The 17,919-nt window shown below is 50.7% G+C and overlaps 1 protein-coding gene and 1 long non-coding RNA gene across 7 annotated transcripts in view; one reads left to right on the plus strand and one right to left on the minus strand.

Annotated features, from left to right (window-relative positions):
* Positions 1 to 1,801: 1,801 nt before the first annotated feature.
* SIPA1L3 (signal induced proliferation associated 1 like 3) overlaps positions 1,802 to 17,919 on the minus strand; it is a 249,459-nt gene continuing 233,341 nt past the window's right edge. For 4 of the 5 annotated variants that reach the window (XM_031934741.1, XM_031934743.1, XM_031934742.1 and 1 more), the window contains 3 exons: positions 13,861 to 14,112; positions 12,605 to 12,742; positions 1,802 to 2,486 (listed from right to left, as the gene is read on the minus strand). In XM_031934741.1, coding sequence (XP_031790601.1) covers positions 2,261 to 2,486; positions 12,605 to 12,742; positions 13,861 to 14,112 — 616 coding nt within the window. In that variant the 3' untranslated portion in view covers positions 1,802 to 2,260. Of the gene's footprint in view, positions 2,487 to 8,307; positions 9,319 to 12,604; positions 12,743 to 13,860; positions 14,113 to 17,919 lie in introns of those variants that run through there. The other variant, XM_026449153.2, reaches the window with a different exon arrangement.
* Positions 2,210 to 5,463, plus strand: LOC111554083. 2 transcript variants are annotated; one of them, XR_002735142.2, is made up of 3 exons: positions 2,210 to 2,321; positions 4,173 to 4,353; positions 5,063 to 5,463. It is a non-coding gene; the product is annotated as an uncharacterized LOC111554083 (long non-coding RNA). The 2 variants fall into 2 exon arrangements; XR_002735141.2 differs by lacking the exon at positions 5,063 to 5,463 and having other exon boundaries at positions 4,173 to 4,382.

The raw sequence follows: 17,919 nt of genomic DNA on the forward strand, positions 1-17,919 counted from the left end.
TGTTAGCCAGGATGGTCTCGATCTCCTGACCTCGTGATCCACCCGTCTCGGCCTCCCAAAGTGCTGGGATTACAAGCTTGAGCCACCGCGCCCGGCCAAAATGTTTTTAAAAAATAATAAATAAAACCACAATGTGATGGGACCACTTGCCCACTGGAATAAATGAAACACAGAGGCTGGTGAGGGCGTGGAGCAACTAGAACTCTCACATGTTGCTGGACAGAGTATAAGATGCTTTGTCATTTTGGGAAACAGTTTGGCACCTTCTTACAAAGTTAAACATACTGGCCCTGTGCGGTGGTTCACACCTGTAATCTCAGCACTTTGGGAGGCTGAGGCGGGTGGATCACTTGAGGTCAGGAGTTCAAGACCAGCCTGGGCAACATGTTGAAACCCTGTCTCTACTAAAAATACAAAATTAGCCGGGAGTGGCGGCGCATGCCTGTGGTTCCAGCTACTTGGGAGGCTGAGGCAGGAGAACTGCTTGAGCCTGGGAGGTGGAGGTTGCAGTGAGCTGAGATTGAGCCACCGCACTCCAGCTTGGGCAACAGAGTGAGACTCTGTCTCAAAAAAATAAACAATAATAAAACAAAATAAAATAAAAAAGTTAAACATATGACCTAGAAATTTCACTCCTAGGTGTATACCCTACAGAAATGTGAGCATATGTTCATCAAAAGACAGGCACAAGAATGTTCCCAGCAACACTGCTCTAGGCAGTCCCAACTGTAAACAACCCAAATGTCTATCAACACCAGGATGTGGCAATACATTGTAGCTCATTCAGACAACCGGGGATACCGCTCAGATACTGCGATACACTGTGCATTCACAGGGCTGGCTGTCACCAATGTGACACTGAGTGACAGAAACCAGACACACAAACACAAAATAGACACAGTGTGATTCTGTATTCTATGAAATTCAAAACCAGGCAAAGCTCAGCCTATGAGAAGTAGGACAGGGTTCCTTTGGGGATACTAACTGGGAGGGGAATGGGTGTTTGGGGAGGCTAGCCATGTTTTGTTTCCGCCTGGGTGTGTCCACTCTGCAATAGATTATCAGGCTGTGCACTCATCACGTGGGCTCTTTCTTTTTTTTTTTTTTTGAGACGGAGTCTCGCTCTGTCGCCCAGGCTGGAGTGCAGTGGCCGGATCTCAGCTCACTGCAAGCTCCGCCTCCCGGGTTTATGCCATTCTCCTGCCTCAGCCTCCCGAGTAGCTGGGACTACAGGCGCCCGCCACCTCGCCTGGCTAGTTTTTTGTATTTTTTAGTAGAGACGGGGTTTCACTGGGTTAGCCAGGATGGTCTCGATCTCCTGACCTCGTGATCCGCCCGTCTCGGCCTCCCAAAGTGCTGGGATTACAGGCTTGAGCCACCGCGCCCAGCCCTCTTTTCTTTTTTTGAGACAGAGTCTTGCTCTGTCGCTCAGGCTGGAGTGCATCAATCTCGGCTCAATGCAACCTTGGCCTCCTAGGTTCAAGCAATTCTCCTGCCTCAGCCTCCCCAGTAGCTGGGATTACAGGCATGTACCACCACACCTGGCTAATTTTTGTATTTTTAGTAGAGACAGGGTTTCACCTTGTTGGTCAGGCTAGCCTCGAACTCCTGACCTCAAATCAAATGATCCACCTGCCTTGGCCTGGCCTCTTTTTTATGAGAAAGTCTTGCTTTGTCACCCAGGCTGGAGTGCAGTGGCACGATCTCGGCTCACTGCAACCTCCGCCTCCCAGGTTCAAGCGATTCTCCTGCCTCAGCCTCCCGAGTAGCCGGGACTACAAACACGTGCCACCATGCCCGGGTAGTTTTTGTATTTTCAGTAGAGATAGGGTTTCACCATGTTGGCCAGGCTGGTCTCGAACTGCTGACCTCAGATGATCCTCCCACCTTGGCCTCCCAAAGTGCTGGGATTATAGGCGTGAGTCCCTGCACCTGGCCATGTGGGTTCTTAACATGTGCTGTATGTCCATAAAAGTTGAAAACAACATAGGAGGGTTTATGTAACGAAAAGCCACACGACACAGTCAGTCCTGCTCCTGAGAGCACCATGTTTAATCTTTTTCAGCTACCTTCCCTGGTGGCTCCCAGCTCTGTGTCACACAGCTGCACACCGGCTCCAGCCTTATCAGCGGGAGCAGACGCAACCTGCCGATGCCCTGTCTGGACAGATAAGGATCTCGCTCCCTGGTTCTGCTGCTCTCCTGGGTGCCCTCTCTAGTCTTACACGTGGCGCTTACAGCTTTCTTTCGTGTTTTATCTGTCACTGGCAGGAGGGGGAGTGTCGCCTGTCAAGCTCTAAGTAAAAGGTCCTGTGGAGTGAGGTGGGTGAGTGGGCACAGCAGCTGGTGGGGGCCCTACCTGGCTTCTGGCGTTCCATGGTGCTCTCCTGGCTTGTCAGGCCGCCGGAAGAGGAGTCGCCGCTGGACGTCCCATCGTGGCTGAAGTGGGGATCAAGAGATAGCAAGGGGTGTGGGGCAGCCGTGTACCTGCAGGGGAAGAGAGGAGAAGTGCCCAGGGTGAAAGACCAGCCTGTGTCCAAAACCACCTGAGCCTCAGCCTTGCTCGCCAGTGGGGTTTTAGACACACGGGAGGCTCCGCCGTGGATGAGAGAGAGAAAGCTGTTAGCAAGGCTGGATGAGTAAGCCTGGAAACGTGCTATTAGCTGCGGGTCCGGGATGAGAGTCTCGCCTGGGAAGCCTGCCAGGAAGCTGGTGGTGGTGGGGCAAGGCGGGTTCCTCGGGGAAGGAGGGGGCAGAGGCCGCTTGGGCCGACAGCCCTACCCCTGGGCTCCTCTCAGGGGTCCTGTTTTCTGGCTGTGACATGGGGTGAATGTCCCCAGCAGCTACTGCCCCAGGCCTATCTCGGGCTGCCTTGCTCTCTGACGGAGACAGCAGGCTAGGGAAGCACTCATGGGTGCAGCAGGCCCTGAGTTGGGCAACTGGGGCTTCAAACCTCACCATGGCCTCTTGCTTAGACAGATGCAGCCACTTCCTAGCCCCGAGCCTCAGTTTCCTTAGCTGTCAAGAGGCAATAACAGTAAGCCCTTCTCAGGACTGAAGGATGCCCTGTCATGCCCAGTGTTTAGCCATGGGCTGACTCCTGACACATGGTAACTTGGGACACCTGGATGATGGGCTAGAACTCTGTCTGTTCTACCATGGCCAGCTCACGAGGTAACATTTTCTACCTCATAGGGTTGGGGAGTGGATGGAATAAAGTTATCCCCTAGACAGAGGTCCTCTTGGAGGCCGGCTTCACACACTCACAGGCAAGGCTAGGATTTAAGGGAGGTGGTGGTAGAAGGCTCTCACTGTGCCCTCATGTCCCAGTGGCATTCTTTCTTTTCTTTTTTTTTTTTTGAGACGGGGTCTCACTCTGTCAACCAGGCTGGAGTGCAGTGGCACAATCTCAGCTCACTGCAACCTCTGCCTCCCAGCTTAAGCGATCCTCCCACCTCAGCCTCCTGAGTAGCTGGTACTATAGGTGCATGTTACCATGCCTGGCTAATTTTTAGTATTTTTTGTAGAGATGGGTTTCACTATGTTGCCCAGGCTGATCTCAAACTCCTGGGCCCCAGTGATCTGCCTACTTCAGCTTCCCAAAGTGCTGGGACTACATGTGTGAGCCACCACACCAAGCCCCAGCGGCCCTGTCTACAACCATGGGGTGAATCTTGTAGACACTTCCTAATGTCCAGTCCTCCCTGGATCACAGTTGGTCGTGGTAGAAAGTCTTCTCCCTGCCTCAGGTTGGTTCAGAGACAGGCCTGTGACACAATTTTGGCTGATGAGACATGAAGGGAGGTCAGAGTTATTAAGACGCCCACAAAACATTTCCAGTTCTCCACTTCCAAGCAGGTGGCAGGACACACTTCCGGGTCCCTTGAGACTGGCTGAATGTGACCAGCGCTCGTAGCTGAGCAATCAGGGAAGTGACTTGGAGTTGCTGGCTGCCTGGGGAGCCTGGGTCCTGCGAGGTCCCTGCCAACCAGCAGTGGAACTAAGGAGGGGGTTGAGAAATAAACTTTGCTGATTTAAGCCACAGAGACTTTCAGGTGTCTGTTACCCAGCACCGTCTGACTGAAACGGGGTAAGTCTGCCCAGAGGCTTCTGGGAAATCTCCTTGCTCCTAAGAGGGATGACAAGAAAAGATGGCCTCTCTTTGCCCTCCAGATGCTGTTGGGTCCAGATTTAACATCACAAGCTGCTGCTGCCCTCTTGCTACCAGCCTGCAGGTGAGGCCCACTCTGATGATGGAAGAGAGGAGGCAGAAGGAATCTGGCCCTTGATAATGTGGTCAAGAAGCTGGGTTCACCCTCCCTGGAACCTGCCCTGCTCCTGAATTTCCTTTTCTGTGAGATAACAAATTCCTACAATGTTTGAGCCAAAGTTTGGTTGCTTCAGCCAGAAGTACCTCACTGACACAGGCCCTGTGCTCTGGGGGAGTTACTGAGCCTCCATTAGTAATGTTGATATTAGCCAGGCGTGGTGGCTCACGCCTGTAATCCTAGCACTTTGGGAGGCCGAGGTAGGCGGATCACTAGAGCTCAGGAGTTCGAGACTAGCCTGGCCAATATGGCAAAACCTCATCTCTACTAAAAATACAAAAATTAGCCAGGTGTGGTGGTGTGTGCCGGTGACGTCCCAGCTACTTGGGAGGCTGAGGCAGGAGAATCACTTGAACCCGGGACGGGGAGGTTGCAGGTTGCAATGAGCCAAGATTGCATCACTGTGCTCCAGCCTGGATGACAGAGTGAGAGTCCATTTCAAAAAAACACAAAACAAAAAAAAAAGCGTTGATATTGCAATTCCCTGGTTGTCTCCTGGCACCTGTACTTTCACCTTGGGAGGATCTGGCAGGGGGAGATGAGGTGATAAACTGGGATCCCCCAAGATGCCAAAGAGGAAGTAATTGACTTATTCAGGGTCATCCTACCAGCTCAAAGCCAGGACTGTCCCTACAGAGACAGTCTAACCCCCTGGCTTCAACGCCCTGAGCACAGTAGAGGGGTGTTTCAAGGAGCACGGCACTCTCTGAAAACTCAACTTTATTCACTTGCCAGGAAAAAACACACCATCCTCCTTGCCCTTAACCAGACCTTGACCTCTGACACTTCCAGGAAAGGAAGACAGAGCCCAAACGCAGGATGTACAAAACGTGAATTCTTACTTTTCTCAAAGTCTGAGGGCCCAGTTTCCAGTAATCAAAGGGATTTTACAAAAGCAACTCTGACTATAAGCAATCTTCACCTTACTAGCTGACTTCACACCTGGCTAGCTGCCTGGTAAAATGTGGCTCCATCCTTACTGGAGATCGAAGTGTTGATGCACTTACTCAGTTTTCCCAAAAAGTCGCTGTGAAATCCTCAGCACTCAGGAAAAATGGCTAGGATGAGCCCGGGGAGAGCGGAAAGTCTGAGTGGCAGACGCTGCAGGCTGCCTCCTATGACTAGCCTCTCCTTCCTCCTTGGTAACAGAATCCCAACTGTATCTGGGGCAGCAATGAGACTGGATCACCAGACTACATGTCCCAGGATCCCTTGCAGCTCTGGCCAATGAGATAAAAGTGGAGGCACCACATGTGACTTCCAGCTTCGAAGCCTCCTCACCAGTGTGCTGCGGGTGCCTTTGCCTCACCACCTCCTCAAGGCTACAGCTTGAAAAGCCACCTTGAACCAGGAGGCAAAAGGCCAAGGACAGCGATACCATCAAGGAGGAGGGGCCTGGTTTCCTGTCAATGTGGGGAAAGAAACAATCTTGTCAGAACTACTATTTTGTATACTCTGCAGCTAAACCTAATTGTAACAGATAGACCCTTCTCTTTCGTTGGGCATATTTGACCTTGTTTCATCTCTCAGCTACTCTCCCCAATCAGACAACCTGTACTTTATCCAACCATGACTTCTCTTGCTAACAAGACTTTTTTTGTTTTTTTGAGACGGAGTCTTGACCTATTGCTTAGGCTGGAGTGCAGCAGTGACGTGAACTTCCACTTCCAGCGTTCAAGCGATATTCTCTTGCCTCAGCCTCCCAAGGGAAGACAGGCACGCGCCAAGATGCCAAGCTAATTTTTGTATTTTTAGTAGAGATGAGGTTTCACCATATTGGCCAGGCTGGTCTCAAACTCCTCAAGTGATCTCCTTGCAACTGCCCACCTCGGCCTCCCAAAGTGCTGGGATTATAGGTGTGAGCCACTGTGCCCCACCCAACTAACAAGACTTTTTATCATCCCAAATGCAAACTGACCTGTGTTGGCCATTCATTGGGATGCTGAACATATCCCATCCGGGACCATGTCTATCACTGTCCAATTTTGGTCAAACTGATTGGAAATCGGGACATCCAGCATCTCATCACACAGAGCTCTGGGGAAACATCTCTGGCAGTACAGAAGATCAAATTGCTGTCTTTAACCTCATCTGAGTAATTTTAAAGTAATTATCTCTTTTTGGAAGATAACTCACTTTATAGATAAAGGGTTTGGGGTTTTGGGAGGAGCTGACTAGCTGTGGTTTCAGGTGTCTCCAGGCAGAAGCTGGAGGTACTAACTCTGGGGAGGCACCTCACAGGGAGCAGGGTTGGGCTATGGGATGCTGGCTTGAGCTTCCCTTTTGGCCACAGAGGAAAGCACCAAGACAGACAGCACTGTGGGCAGGAGCCACGCCGGGCAGAGCTCCCGCCTGCTCTGTCAGTCTCACACACCAACCGATGGAACAATAGACAGGTAAATGACAGGACGCCTGGGCAAAATAATGGTCAGATGATGTAGCCTTGTTGGCTGCCACCCCAGCAGTCATCACCTTCTCTGTTCCTGCTTGCCCAGATTCCACTCTGGCAGCCAGCCCTCTGTCAACGTGACTTGAGTAAATCCTGACAGTTAACACAGCCACAGGGGTGCAATGTAACCTTGCCAGGGGTTGAGGGGTGGGCAAGTGATCCAGTTCCTTCCCTTTTTTTTTTTTTTTGAGACAGAGTCTTGTTCTGTCACCCAGGCTAGAGTGCAGTGGCACGATCTCAGCTCACTGCAACCTCCGCCTCCCGGGTTCAAGTGATTCTCCTGCCTCAGCCTCCTGAGTAGCTGGGACTACAGGCACCTGCCACCGCGCCCAGGCTAACTTTTATATTTTTAGTAGAGATGGGGTTTCACCATCTTGGCCAGGCTGGTCTCAAACTCCTGACCTCGTGATCCACCCACCTCGGCCTCCCAAAGTGCTAGGATTACAGGCTTGAGCCACCGAGCCCAGCCCCTTCCCTCTTAATTAATTAATTATTTTGGGACAGAGTCTCAGTCTGTCACCCAGGCTGGAGTGCAATGTTGCACACCTGGCTCACTGAAGCCTTGACAGCCCGGGCCCAAGCAATCCTCCCACCTCAGCCTCCCAAAGTGCTATGTCAGGGTGAGTCCTCTGGAACCATAGTCCTGGGTTCTCATCTTGGCTCTGTTACATCCTGGAAGAGTGACCTTAGCCAAGTGAATTCACCTCACTGAGCTATAGTTTTCCCTCCGTAAAATGAGGGTAATTAAACTACCCACCTCAAGGAGTTGCTGAGAGGAGTCTCTGAAATCACGCATAGAGATCAATGGAACTCAGAAACAGATCCACACAAGGATATCCAATTAATTCTGCACTCCCCCATTTTTGCCTTAAGGAACAAAAGCAGTTTTTGCCTTAAGGAACAAAAGCAGTACAGTGGAGTGGGGGTAACCTTTTCAATAAATAGCGCTGGAGTAAATCAGATAACCATAGGCAATCAAGGAACGTCAACCTAAACCTCTCACCTTATACAAAAAACTCAAAATGGATCATGGGCTTAAATGTAAAACAGTAAAACTTCCAGAAAAAAACACGAGAAAATCTTCAGGACCCAGCACTAAGCAGAGTTCTTAGACAACACCAAAAACCTGATCCATAAAATTAAAAAACAAAACAAAAAAAAAGATAATTTGGGCCTTATCAAAATAAAAAACTTAGGCCGGGTATGGTGGCTCATGCCCGTAATCCCAGCACTTTGGGAGGCCAAGGCAGGAGGATCACTTTAGCCCAGGAGTTTGAGACCAGCCTGGCCAACATGGCGAAACCCTGTCTCTACTAAAAATATAAAAACTAGCTGGGAGGGTTGTGCGTACCTGTAATCCCAGCTTCATGGGAGGTTGAGGCATGAGAATCGCTTGAACCTGGGAGGCAGAAGTTGCAGTGAGCCGAGATGGCACCCTGCACTCTGGCCTGGGCAACAGAGCAAGAGTCCGTCTCAAAAAATAAATAAATAAATGCATAAACATAAAAAATAAAACAAAAAACTTTTGTTCTGTGAAAGACCCTGTAAAAAAGACAAACTAAAGGCTGGGAGGAAACATTTGCAAATCGCATATCTGACAAAGGACTTGTATTTAGAACGTCCAAAGAACTCTCAGACACTGAACACCATTGCATCCAATTAGAAGACGCACAAAAGACACGCACAGGCACTTCAATGAAGAGGATACAGGATTGGCAAATAAGGCATGAAAAGGTGTTCAACATCCTTAGCCATTAGGAACATGCACATTAAAATCACAGTGAGATATTGTTGCACACCTATCAAAATAGCTAAAATGAGAAACAGTGACAACGCCAAATGTGAGGATGTGGAGACCCAGATCACTCACGCTCTGCTGGTGGGAATGTAAAATGATACAGACACTCTGGAAAACAGTTTGGCAGTTCCTTTTCAAACTAAAAATGGACTTACCATACGGTAAGCAATTGTACTCCTGGGCATTTATCCCAGAGAAATGAAAACTTATTTTCATGCAGAAACCTGTATGCCTGAATGTACATGTTCACCACATGAATATTTATAATAGCCAAAACTCGGAAACTACCCAAATGTCTTTCTTTTTAAATTTTTTTAAAAATATATTTTTAATATTTTAAAAAACTTTATTTCAACTCAGGAGCATAGATTCAAAGTGTCCTGAATATGCACTCCCCCAAATGTCTTTTGATGGGTGAGTGGTTAAACTGTGGTATAGGGTGAGTGGTTAAACTGTGGTATATCCAGACCACGGAACAAACAGCATAATGAATGAACTAGAGACTCGCGATAACATGGATGAACCTTACGGATATTCTGCTGAGTGAAAAAGACAACCTCTGAAGCATGCGTACATCCAATGTCTTTTATCTAACATTCATCATGAAATAACAACAATTAAAGAAGACAGGCTGGGTGCGGTGGCTCACGCCTGTAATCCTAGCACTTTGGGATGTCCAGGTGGGAGGATGGCTTGAGGCAAGGACTTCAAGACCAGTCTCGGCAACACAGGGGGACCTTGTCTCTATGAAAGAAAAAAAAAATTGGCTGGGTGTGGTGGTGCATGCCTGCAGTCCTAGCTACTTGCAAGGCTGAGATGGGAGGACTGCTTGTGCCCAGGAGAGTGAGGCTTCAGTGAGCTATGATCGTGCCATTGCACTCCAGCCTGGCTGACAGAGTGAGACTGTGTCTCCAAAAAAAAAAAAAAGAGCCTCAGAACAGATGAATGGTGAATGCTAGGGGTTAGGCATAGGGGGAGGAGATGGAGATGGGTGTGGCTATAAAAGGACAGCGCGAGGCACCCCGTGATGGTTACACAAGACTTCACGTGTGATAAAATTGCGCACAGCTACAGACACACACACACAAATGAGTGCATGCATAACTGGTGAATTCTGAATAAGCTGTAGGCCTGTACCCATGTCAACCTCCTGCTTTGATATTGCGTTATAACCATACAAGATGTTAACAATAGGGGAGGCTGCGTGAAGGGTTCAGGTTCACAAGACCTCCCTGTATGTTTTTTTTTTTTTTTTTTTTTTTGAGATGGAGTTTTTGCTCTTGTTGCCCAGGCTAGAGTGCAGTGGCATAATCTTGGCTCACTGCAACCTCCACCTACCGGGTTCAAGCGATTCTCTCGCCTCAGTTTCCTGAGTAGCTGGGATTACAGGCGCATGCCACCACACCCAGCTAATTTTTTTGTATTTTTAGTAGACACGGAGTCTCATCATGTTGGCCAGGCTGGTCTCGAACTCCTGACCTCAGATGATCCACCCACCTTGGCCTCCCAAAGTGCAGGGATTACAGGCATGAGCCACTGTGCCTGGCCACCTGTATGTTTTTTTTTTTGGCAACTTCCTGTGACTCAATAATTATTACAAAATAAAAAGTTAAAACAAAAACAAAAACAAAACAGTTCCCAAGAGCTTTCGGTAACACCACTGCCACCACCTTTGTTACTGGCAAGTTGCTCTAACTGCCATTTCCAACCTCAGCCCCTGCTGTCGCCTGGGTGCCCCCACACCCCGTGCCCCACACACACCAGATTCCTCTCCGATTCTCCTGTGTTTTACAGCGTCCTGCTTGTTCATGTCTGTGGCCTTTGCTCTGTTTGGAATGACTTTTTTTCTCCTCTCTGTGGCAAACTCCTATTAGTCCCTCAAAATTCTGTTCAGATGTCACCTCCTCCAGGCAGCCAGCCTAAACCTCCAGGGCTGGGCTGTGTTCCCTCTTCCTCTATTAGAGTGCTCATCAGAGTGCACGTGGTTTTTACCATCCTCTACATCACGATCAGCAAGGGCTGACTACAGAACCCCCTCGTAACTGAGTATCTCAGATACTCCTCCTGGCACGCCAGAAAGCTCTTGAGACCCTTTGCTGAATGAAAGCTGAATGGTGTGGCTACTAGAAGAAGAAACAGTGGGTATGTTTCCCCAGTTGAACAAGAAGCTTAGAATCTAACAATGGATGAGTGTGGCAACTCTCAGAGAATGGTCTCTGGTGCAGCACCCTGAACCTACCAGGCCAGAAATTCGGGGCTCAGGCCCAGTAATCTGTATTTTAACAAGTCCTCCTCTGGATGATTCCAATGCCTGCTAAAGACTGAGAACCACTGGTTTGGTGGCCTGATTCCTGGTCTTAAGGTAGGTGGTTTCATTTTTAACAAACCCGCTCACTCCATCCTTTCATCTAATATATACCAAAGATCAGCCATGTGTCGAACTCTGTACTATGTGATGGGAGGTCTTGAAGAGCACCCTTACGCTCTCTCTTTCTCGCTCTCTTACAGGTGCATACACATGCACGTGCGCAAGCACGCACACTCTTAGCTGGCTAATAAAGATGGAGAGTGCTCAAGGCCACGGTCAGGAAATACACAGGGAATTGGGGGGCAGTGCCTTGCCTCAAGAGGGAGCTCCAGAGAAGCGTTCTGGAGAGGGGCACAGAAGCTCGAGTTGGTAGGACAGGGGGAGTGGGGGTGAGGAGTGTGAAGCACATTCAGGCCAAGGAAGGAATACCATCAAGGCTGTGAAATGCAGACAGTCCCCCTAGGAAGCTGGGAGTGGCCAGTGTGGCTGATGTGTGGCACTGCACAAGACTCGCAGGGTGCCAGGGGCCTTGGTGGCCACAGGGAGGGGCCAAAGCTGTGTCCTGAGGGCTCTGGGAGTGGTGAGAGGGTTTGGAGCAGGGGACAGGCATGTTCAGATATAGAAAGATCTGGCCGGGCATGGGCGCTCACACTTGTAATCCCAGAACTTTGGGAAGCTGAGGTGGGCGGATCACTTGAGGTCAGGAGTTTGAGACCAGTCTGGCCAACATGGTGCAACTCTGTCTCTACTAAAAATACAAAAATTAGCTGGGCGTGGTGGTGGGAGCCTGTAGTCCCAGCTACTCAGGAGGCTGAGGCAGGAGAATCACTTGAACCTGGGAGGCAGAGGTTGCAGTCAGCCAAGATCATGCCACTATACTCTAGCCTGGGCAACAGAGTGGTCTCAAAAAAAAAAAAAAAAAAAAAAAAAAAAAGACACAGAAAGATCCCTCTGGCTGTTAAGTGGAGGGTAGACCAGAGGAGGTGAGATGAAGGCTGGAAGCCCACTGTGGTGGCCTGGGCAAGAAAGCAGGGAAAGGAGGCGGGATGGGTGACACAGATGCTCAGGAGGAGGACCACTGCAGGGAGGAGGAGGAAGGGGACACTCACAGGAAGAGGCCCATAGCTCAGGCCCAAGGACTGGGATTGATGTGGCTGCCCCAGGGGCCTGGGGGCGGAGGAAGAACAGAGGGCTTGAGGGCTGAAGGCGGCTGGGGAGTAAGCTCGGCCAGGGCCAGAGCCAGAGCCTGAAGGGCCTTGAATGCCAGGTTTATCCTGAGGACACTGGGGAGTCATGGAAGGTTTGGGGAGATCTCTCAGGCTGCCAGGTTGCAGACGGACACAAGCGGGCAGGACTGAAGCCTGAAAGATCTCGAAAACTGGGTAATGCTGGCAGCCGGGTTGTAGGGACTTAGGGCTGGAGAGAGTTAGATGTGTGGCCGTGCTGGATGGTGGACGCTCTTCCTCAACAGGTGTCAAGAGAACAGCAACCACAATTCTGCTGCAAGGAAAGCCAACGATGGGTCCCGCCCAGCCCGGCCCAGTTTCGCTCCAAAACATGAGACATAACCACCCCATGGGGCTGAGTCCTCTGAGGACCTTCAGGGGTCCAGAAACACCATAAAATGGCAAATAAAATTGTGGGGGTGTGCATTTCCTGGGGAAGAAGGAGCCACAGTTTTCATCAGATCCCTTAACATGGAAAGAATGGAGAGAGGCTGACCTTTCTGGGGATGGCTTGTATCTCACGTAGGTGGCCGAGCCCGGGGTGGAGAAGCTCCCAGAAGGCTGTCGGTAGGGAGGGACTCTGTCGGCCCCTGCTGGTGATACTGTGTAAGGGGTTTCTGGGAAGCTGACAGGCCTGCAAGGAGACAAGGGGAGGAAGGAGGCAGAGGGTGAGTGGGAGGGTACCCCTGCCCTGGGAGGATGGACGGATGGACGGATGGACGGACGGACCGACAGATCTTTCCCCTGCCCAGCCACATCCCTTCTGCTGTCCACTGCTCGGGATGAAGTGGAGGATGCTGAGCACAGGGTGAGAGAAGCTGGGATGCCCCTCTGCCCCCTCTTCCCGGATCCACTGCAGCTGCCCCCAACCCACAGCTTTTGCAGGCTGCCCAAGACCGTTCTCGCCTCTGCCCCCCAGGGACAAGATGTCCCTCTGCAAGTTGGATTCCTTCATTTTTGGGGAAAATTTTCTTTTTATCTTTTAATATATAATATCTTCAAAAGAGTATCTGTAAGTTATATTTGTCATCATCATAAAACTAACTCCCTGAAGGTACCACCCAACCCCGGGGCTAGAACGGTGGTGATAACATCTATCCATGGGCTTCCCCACTTCCATTTCCCTGCCTCCTCCAGGAAGAAATCACTGTCCTAAATTTTGTGCTTATCAGTCCCTTCACCTTAAAAATAACAGAGATTTTTTTTTCTTCAGAGATGAAGTATTGCTCAGTCTGGGGTGCGGTGGTGCAATCACAGCTCACTGCAGCCTCCAACTCCTGGGCTCAAGCCATCCTCCCACCTCAGCCTCTTGGGTGGCTGGGACCACAGGTGTGCATCACGCCTGGCTAATTTTTAATAAATGTTTTTTGTAGAGTCAGGGTTCTGCTATGTTGCCCAGGCTCTCTAACTCCTGGCCTCAAGCAATGCTCCTGCCTTGACCTCCCACAATGTTGGGATTACAGGCATGAGCCACTGTGCCCAGCCTAAAAAAGCAGAGCTAATCGTCTACTTAGTATACTGAATTTCTAATTCAGATGCTGAGCTCCCCAGCACTGGGTCCCAAACAAGAGGCCTATGGTGAAAGCTGAAGGGAAGGAGGGAGGGAGCCGTAAGGATAAGAAGGAAGGTCGAAAGCCTGAGGCGATAAAGAGGATGGAGGAAATAGTGTGGAGAGGGAGGGGTGGAGGACAGGTGTGGGCTGGTGGGGATTGGGAAGTGCTTGCCCCCCCCCCCCCCCCCCCAAGTGCTTACCTCTTGCTGTGCAGTGGCTGGGACTCCCGGAAGGGGACTATGGGGGTCTGCTTCAGGGGCCGGCTCAGGGACTGGGCGTGGCCGGGGGTGGTTGGAGTGGCCCACTTGGAGGTTGGTAGAGAGTTATGGGATGCGGGCCCGCTCCACTGCCAGGGCGCATTGCTGCGGTATGGGGGCCGGCCCCCAGGAGTGATGCTCTCCTGCTCCGTCTTGGGCTCCGAGGTATTCATGTCATAGGTCTCCGGCCAACCCCTGGGGAGAAAAACTGCGTTATTCAGAAAGACCCCAGCCCACCAACATGTGGGCCTGCTGTCTAGGCTGGGTTCTCCTGGCCCAATACAAACCGGGATGGCCTATTTTTTTTTTTTTTTTTTGAGACAGAATCTTGCTCTGTCACCCAGGCTGGAGTACACTGGCACGATCTTGGCTCACTGCAACCTCTGCCTCCCGGGTTCAAGCGGGTTCTGGCTAAGTTTTATATTTTTAGTAGAGAAAGAGTTTCACCATGTTGGCCAGGCTGGTCTTGAACTCCTGACCTCAGGTGATCCACCTGCCTCGGCCTCCCAAAATGCTGGGATTACAGGAATGAGCCACTGCGCCTGGCTGGGGATGGTCTATTTTAAAAGTCGAGTGAATACCCCTTAAAATGGTCTGAAACTTACCAGCTCAGAGTCTTCAACCAGGATGGGACCCAACACAGGGGCTCTGACTGCTTGGCCCTTTCCACCTCACCTCCTCTCCCCTCCTCCCACTCTCTCTGTTCCCTCCCCTCGCTTCTACCTGACCCAGACCACATGGCTGCCAGTGTCCTCCACGGACCTGCCTGGCCCCCCTTAGCGGTCCTCAGGGCCAGAAAGGCAGATGTCCTCAGAATCAAAGGACAGTAACTGCCTTGTTCCAAAGAATCTTAAAGGCAGCTGGAAGAGGAGCAGGTGACCTACTTTGCAGGGTGGTTTAAAAAAAAAAAAAAAAGCCCTGAAATCCACAACCTTGAAATAGATGCAGAGAGGCCTATGACTCCCGCTAGACCAGGCTGGCACATGCACCGCGGTGCTCCTGGCTTGAGGTAGGGAGATCCGCCGGCTGGGCTGGCATTCTCCACTGCCACTGCAGCGCCACACGGGAGGGGTCCCTGAGCTGTGCTCATGAAATCCACCTTCCGGCAGCTGTGAGAGCTGAGCTCAGAGGAGCCTTCAGCCTGGAAGCTCCCATGCACCCATCAAGCTGATCCTCTGAGGGTCTCCCGATTTCCCTGGAGCCACCCAGTTCATGGCCATCCAGCAAAAGGTCTGGTGGATATGGTGGTTCGGAGGCTGCTATGGTCTGGATGTGGGTTCCCCCAAAAGTCATGTGATGGAAACTTAACCCCCAATGCCACTGTTGGGAGGTGGGGCCTGGTGGGAGGAGCTTAGGGCAGAGCCCTCATGAATGGATGAATGCTGCTATAGAAAGGGCTTGCGGGAGTGGGCTCTCTCTCTCTTCCACTCTTCTGCTGTGTTTGGACATGGCGTTCCTGTCCTCCAGAGGTCACAGGGTTCAAGGCACCATCATGGAAGCAGAAAGATCTTGAACCTGCAGCCCCCACAACTGTGAGAAATGTATTTCTGTTATCAGTTATCCGATCTCATGTATTCTGTCAAAGATGCACAAAACAGACTAAGACACAGGTGGATGCGCTCTGGCACCCAGGGCCTGACACACTGCACCCCTCGGTAGCACCATGGCTGGAACTGACCCTTGGCAGTGTCTTCTGGCTGCCTCTTTGGATTGGCAGCTGCCAATGTCTCACCAGGCACCAGGTGAGGAACAATAACAATATGAATGTCTAACAGAGCCTGTAGACATGCCAGGCCTGGGCAGAGGTGGGGACAGGTACTGTCTGTGGGCAGTGCACACCTGCCATTCCTGCCTGCCTGGTGTCTCCCCCCTTACCCCCTCTCCTGATAACAGGTCTTTGTTAACATGGGCTCTGGGTGGGGCTGACCCCACTTCTTGGCTCCAGGTATGAGCATGTGACCCAGGTCTGACCAATCAGAAGTTTTCTCCAAGCCCCCACCCCGACACGATGACTAGCACAGAATTGTCCTGTGCTCTAGGCAGGGCCAACGAGAGATAACGAGCATCAGTTGTTTGTTATTTTTGAGATGGAGTCTTGCTCTGTCACCCAGGCTGGAGTGCAATGGTGAGATCTCGGCTTACTGCAACGATTCCTGTGCCTTAGCCTCCTGGGTAGCTAGGACTACAGGCGCGTGCCACCATACCCAGCTAATTTTTGTATTTTTAGTAGAAATGGCATTTCACCATGTTGTCCAGGCTGGTGTCGAACACCTGACCTCAAGTAATCCATCTTCCTTGGCCTCCCAAAGTGCTGGGATTACAGGCGTGAGCCACCACACTAAGTCCTTTTTTTTTTTTTTTTTTTTGAGACAGAGGTGGGTGGATCACCTGAAGTCAGGAGTTCAAGACCAGCCTGGCCAACATGGTGAAACCCCATCTCTACTAAAAATACAAAAATTAGCCAGGCATGGTGGCATGTGCCTATAATCCCAGCTACCAGGGAGGCTGAGGCAGGAGGATTGCTTGAACCTGGGAGGCGGAGGTTGCAGTGAGCCAAGATCATGCCACTGCACTCTAGCCTGGACAACAGAGCAAGACTCCATCTCAAAAAAAGAAAAAAAAAATGAAGGCAGCATGCAGCATGGAGCAGTACAGAGCCAGGGCTGCGGGGCCAGATGGCTGGTTCAGATTCTAGCCCCGTTATCACCTATATGGGTTTGGGTGAGGAATTCTCTTCTCAGAGCCCCAGTTTCCTAATCTGTAAGATGGGGCTGGCTGTGAGCATTCTCTGAGCGTTAGCAGAGTCTGCACGTGCCAAGTGCTTAACAACTCAGAGCTGATGCGGTTGCCTACTCCGGCTGATTCTAAGGACAGTCGGCCTGCTTTTCCCACAAACAAGAAAAAGCCTCGCTTCCGCTTTCTGAAATCCAGCCAAACCACCTTGGGGCTCTGGAAAAGATTCTGCTCCAGCTCCTCCCGGCTCTCGCCCTCCCCAGGGATCTGAAAATGACCATCATCTAAATCATCAAGAGCTCAGCAAATAATGAAGGTTCCTGGACCTTACCCCAGATTACATGTAACAGAATCTCCACTGAGGCAGGGCCCAAGGATCTGCATTTGACTGAGCTGCCTGTGATGATGTTGATACACAGTAGCATTTGAGAAGGCCTGCTTCATGTATTGATTAAAAAAAAATTTTTTTTTGAGATGGAGTCTTGCTCTGTCACCCTTGTTGTTGTGCAGTGGCACGGTCTTGGCTCACTGCAGTCTCCACCTCCCAGGTTCAAGTGATTCTCCTGCCTCAGCCTCCTGAGTAGCTGGGATTACAGGCCCGCCACCACACCCGGCTGATTTTTGTATTTTTAGTAGACACTGGGTTTCACCATGTTGTCTAGGCTCGTCTCGAACTCCTGATCTCAGGTGATCCACCTGCCTCGGCCTCCCAAAGTGTTGGGATTAGAGGCATGAGCCACCGCGTTGGACCCTTGAATTGTTTTTAAGGATTAAAATGACATAAGACGCATCCCTGTTTCCCACTCCCATCCTCCAGTTTCAACTACCGGAAGCAATCACTGCTCCCAGTGTCTTACGCATTCTTTCAGAAATATCTTATGCAGGAAAGCAAAATATTATTTAAAATAGTAACAAAGTCCAGGCACAGTGGCTCATGCCTATAATCCTAGTACTTTGGGAGGCTAGGGTGGAAGGATTACTTGAGCCTAGGAGTTCGACCCCAGCCTAGGCAACATAGGGAGGCCCTGTTTCTACAAAAAAATTTTAAAAAATTATCTGGGCATGGTGGCACATGCCTATGGTCCCAGTTGCTTGGGAGACAGAAGAGGGAGGATCACTTGAGCCTGGCAGATCAAGGATGCAGTGAGCCATGATCACACCACTGCATTCTAGCCTGGGCAACAGAGTGAGACTATCTCAAAAAAATTAAATAGGCCGGGCGCGGTGGCTCACGCCTGTAATCCCAGCACTTTGGGAGGCTGACACGGG

Source organism: Piliocolobus tephrosceles, chromosome 21 (genome assembly GCF_002776525.5).
Source record: "Piliocolobus tephrosceles isolate RC106 chromosome 21, ASM277652v3, whole genome shotgun sequence".
Lineage (NCBI taxonomy): Eukaryota > Metazoa > Chordata > Mammalia > Primates > Cercopithecidae > Piliocolobus > Piliocolobus tephrosceles.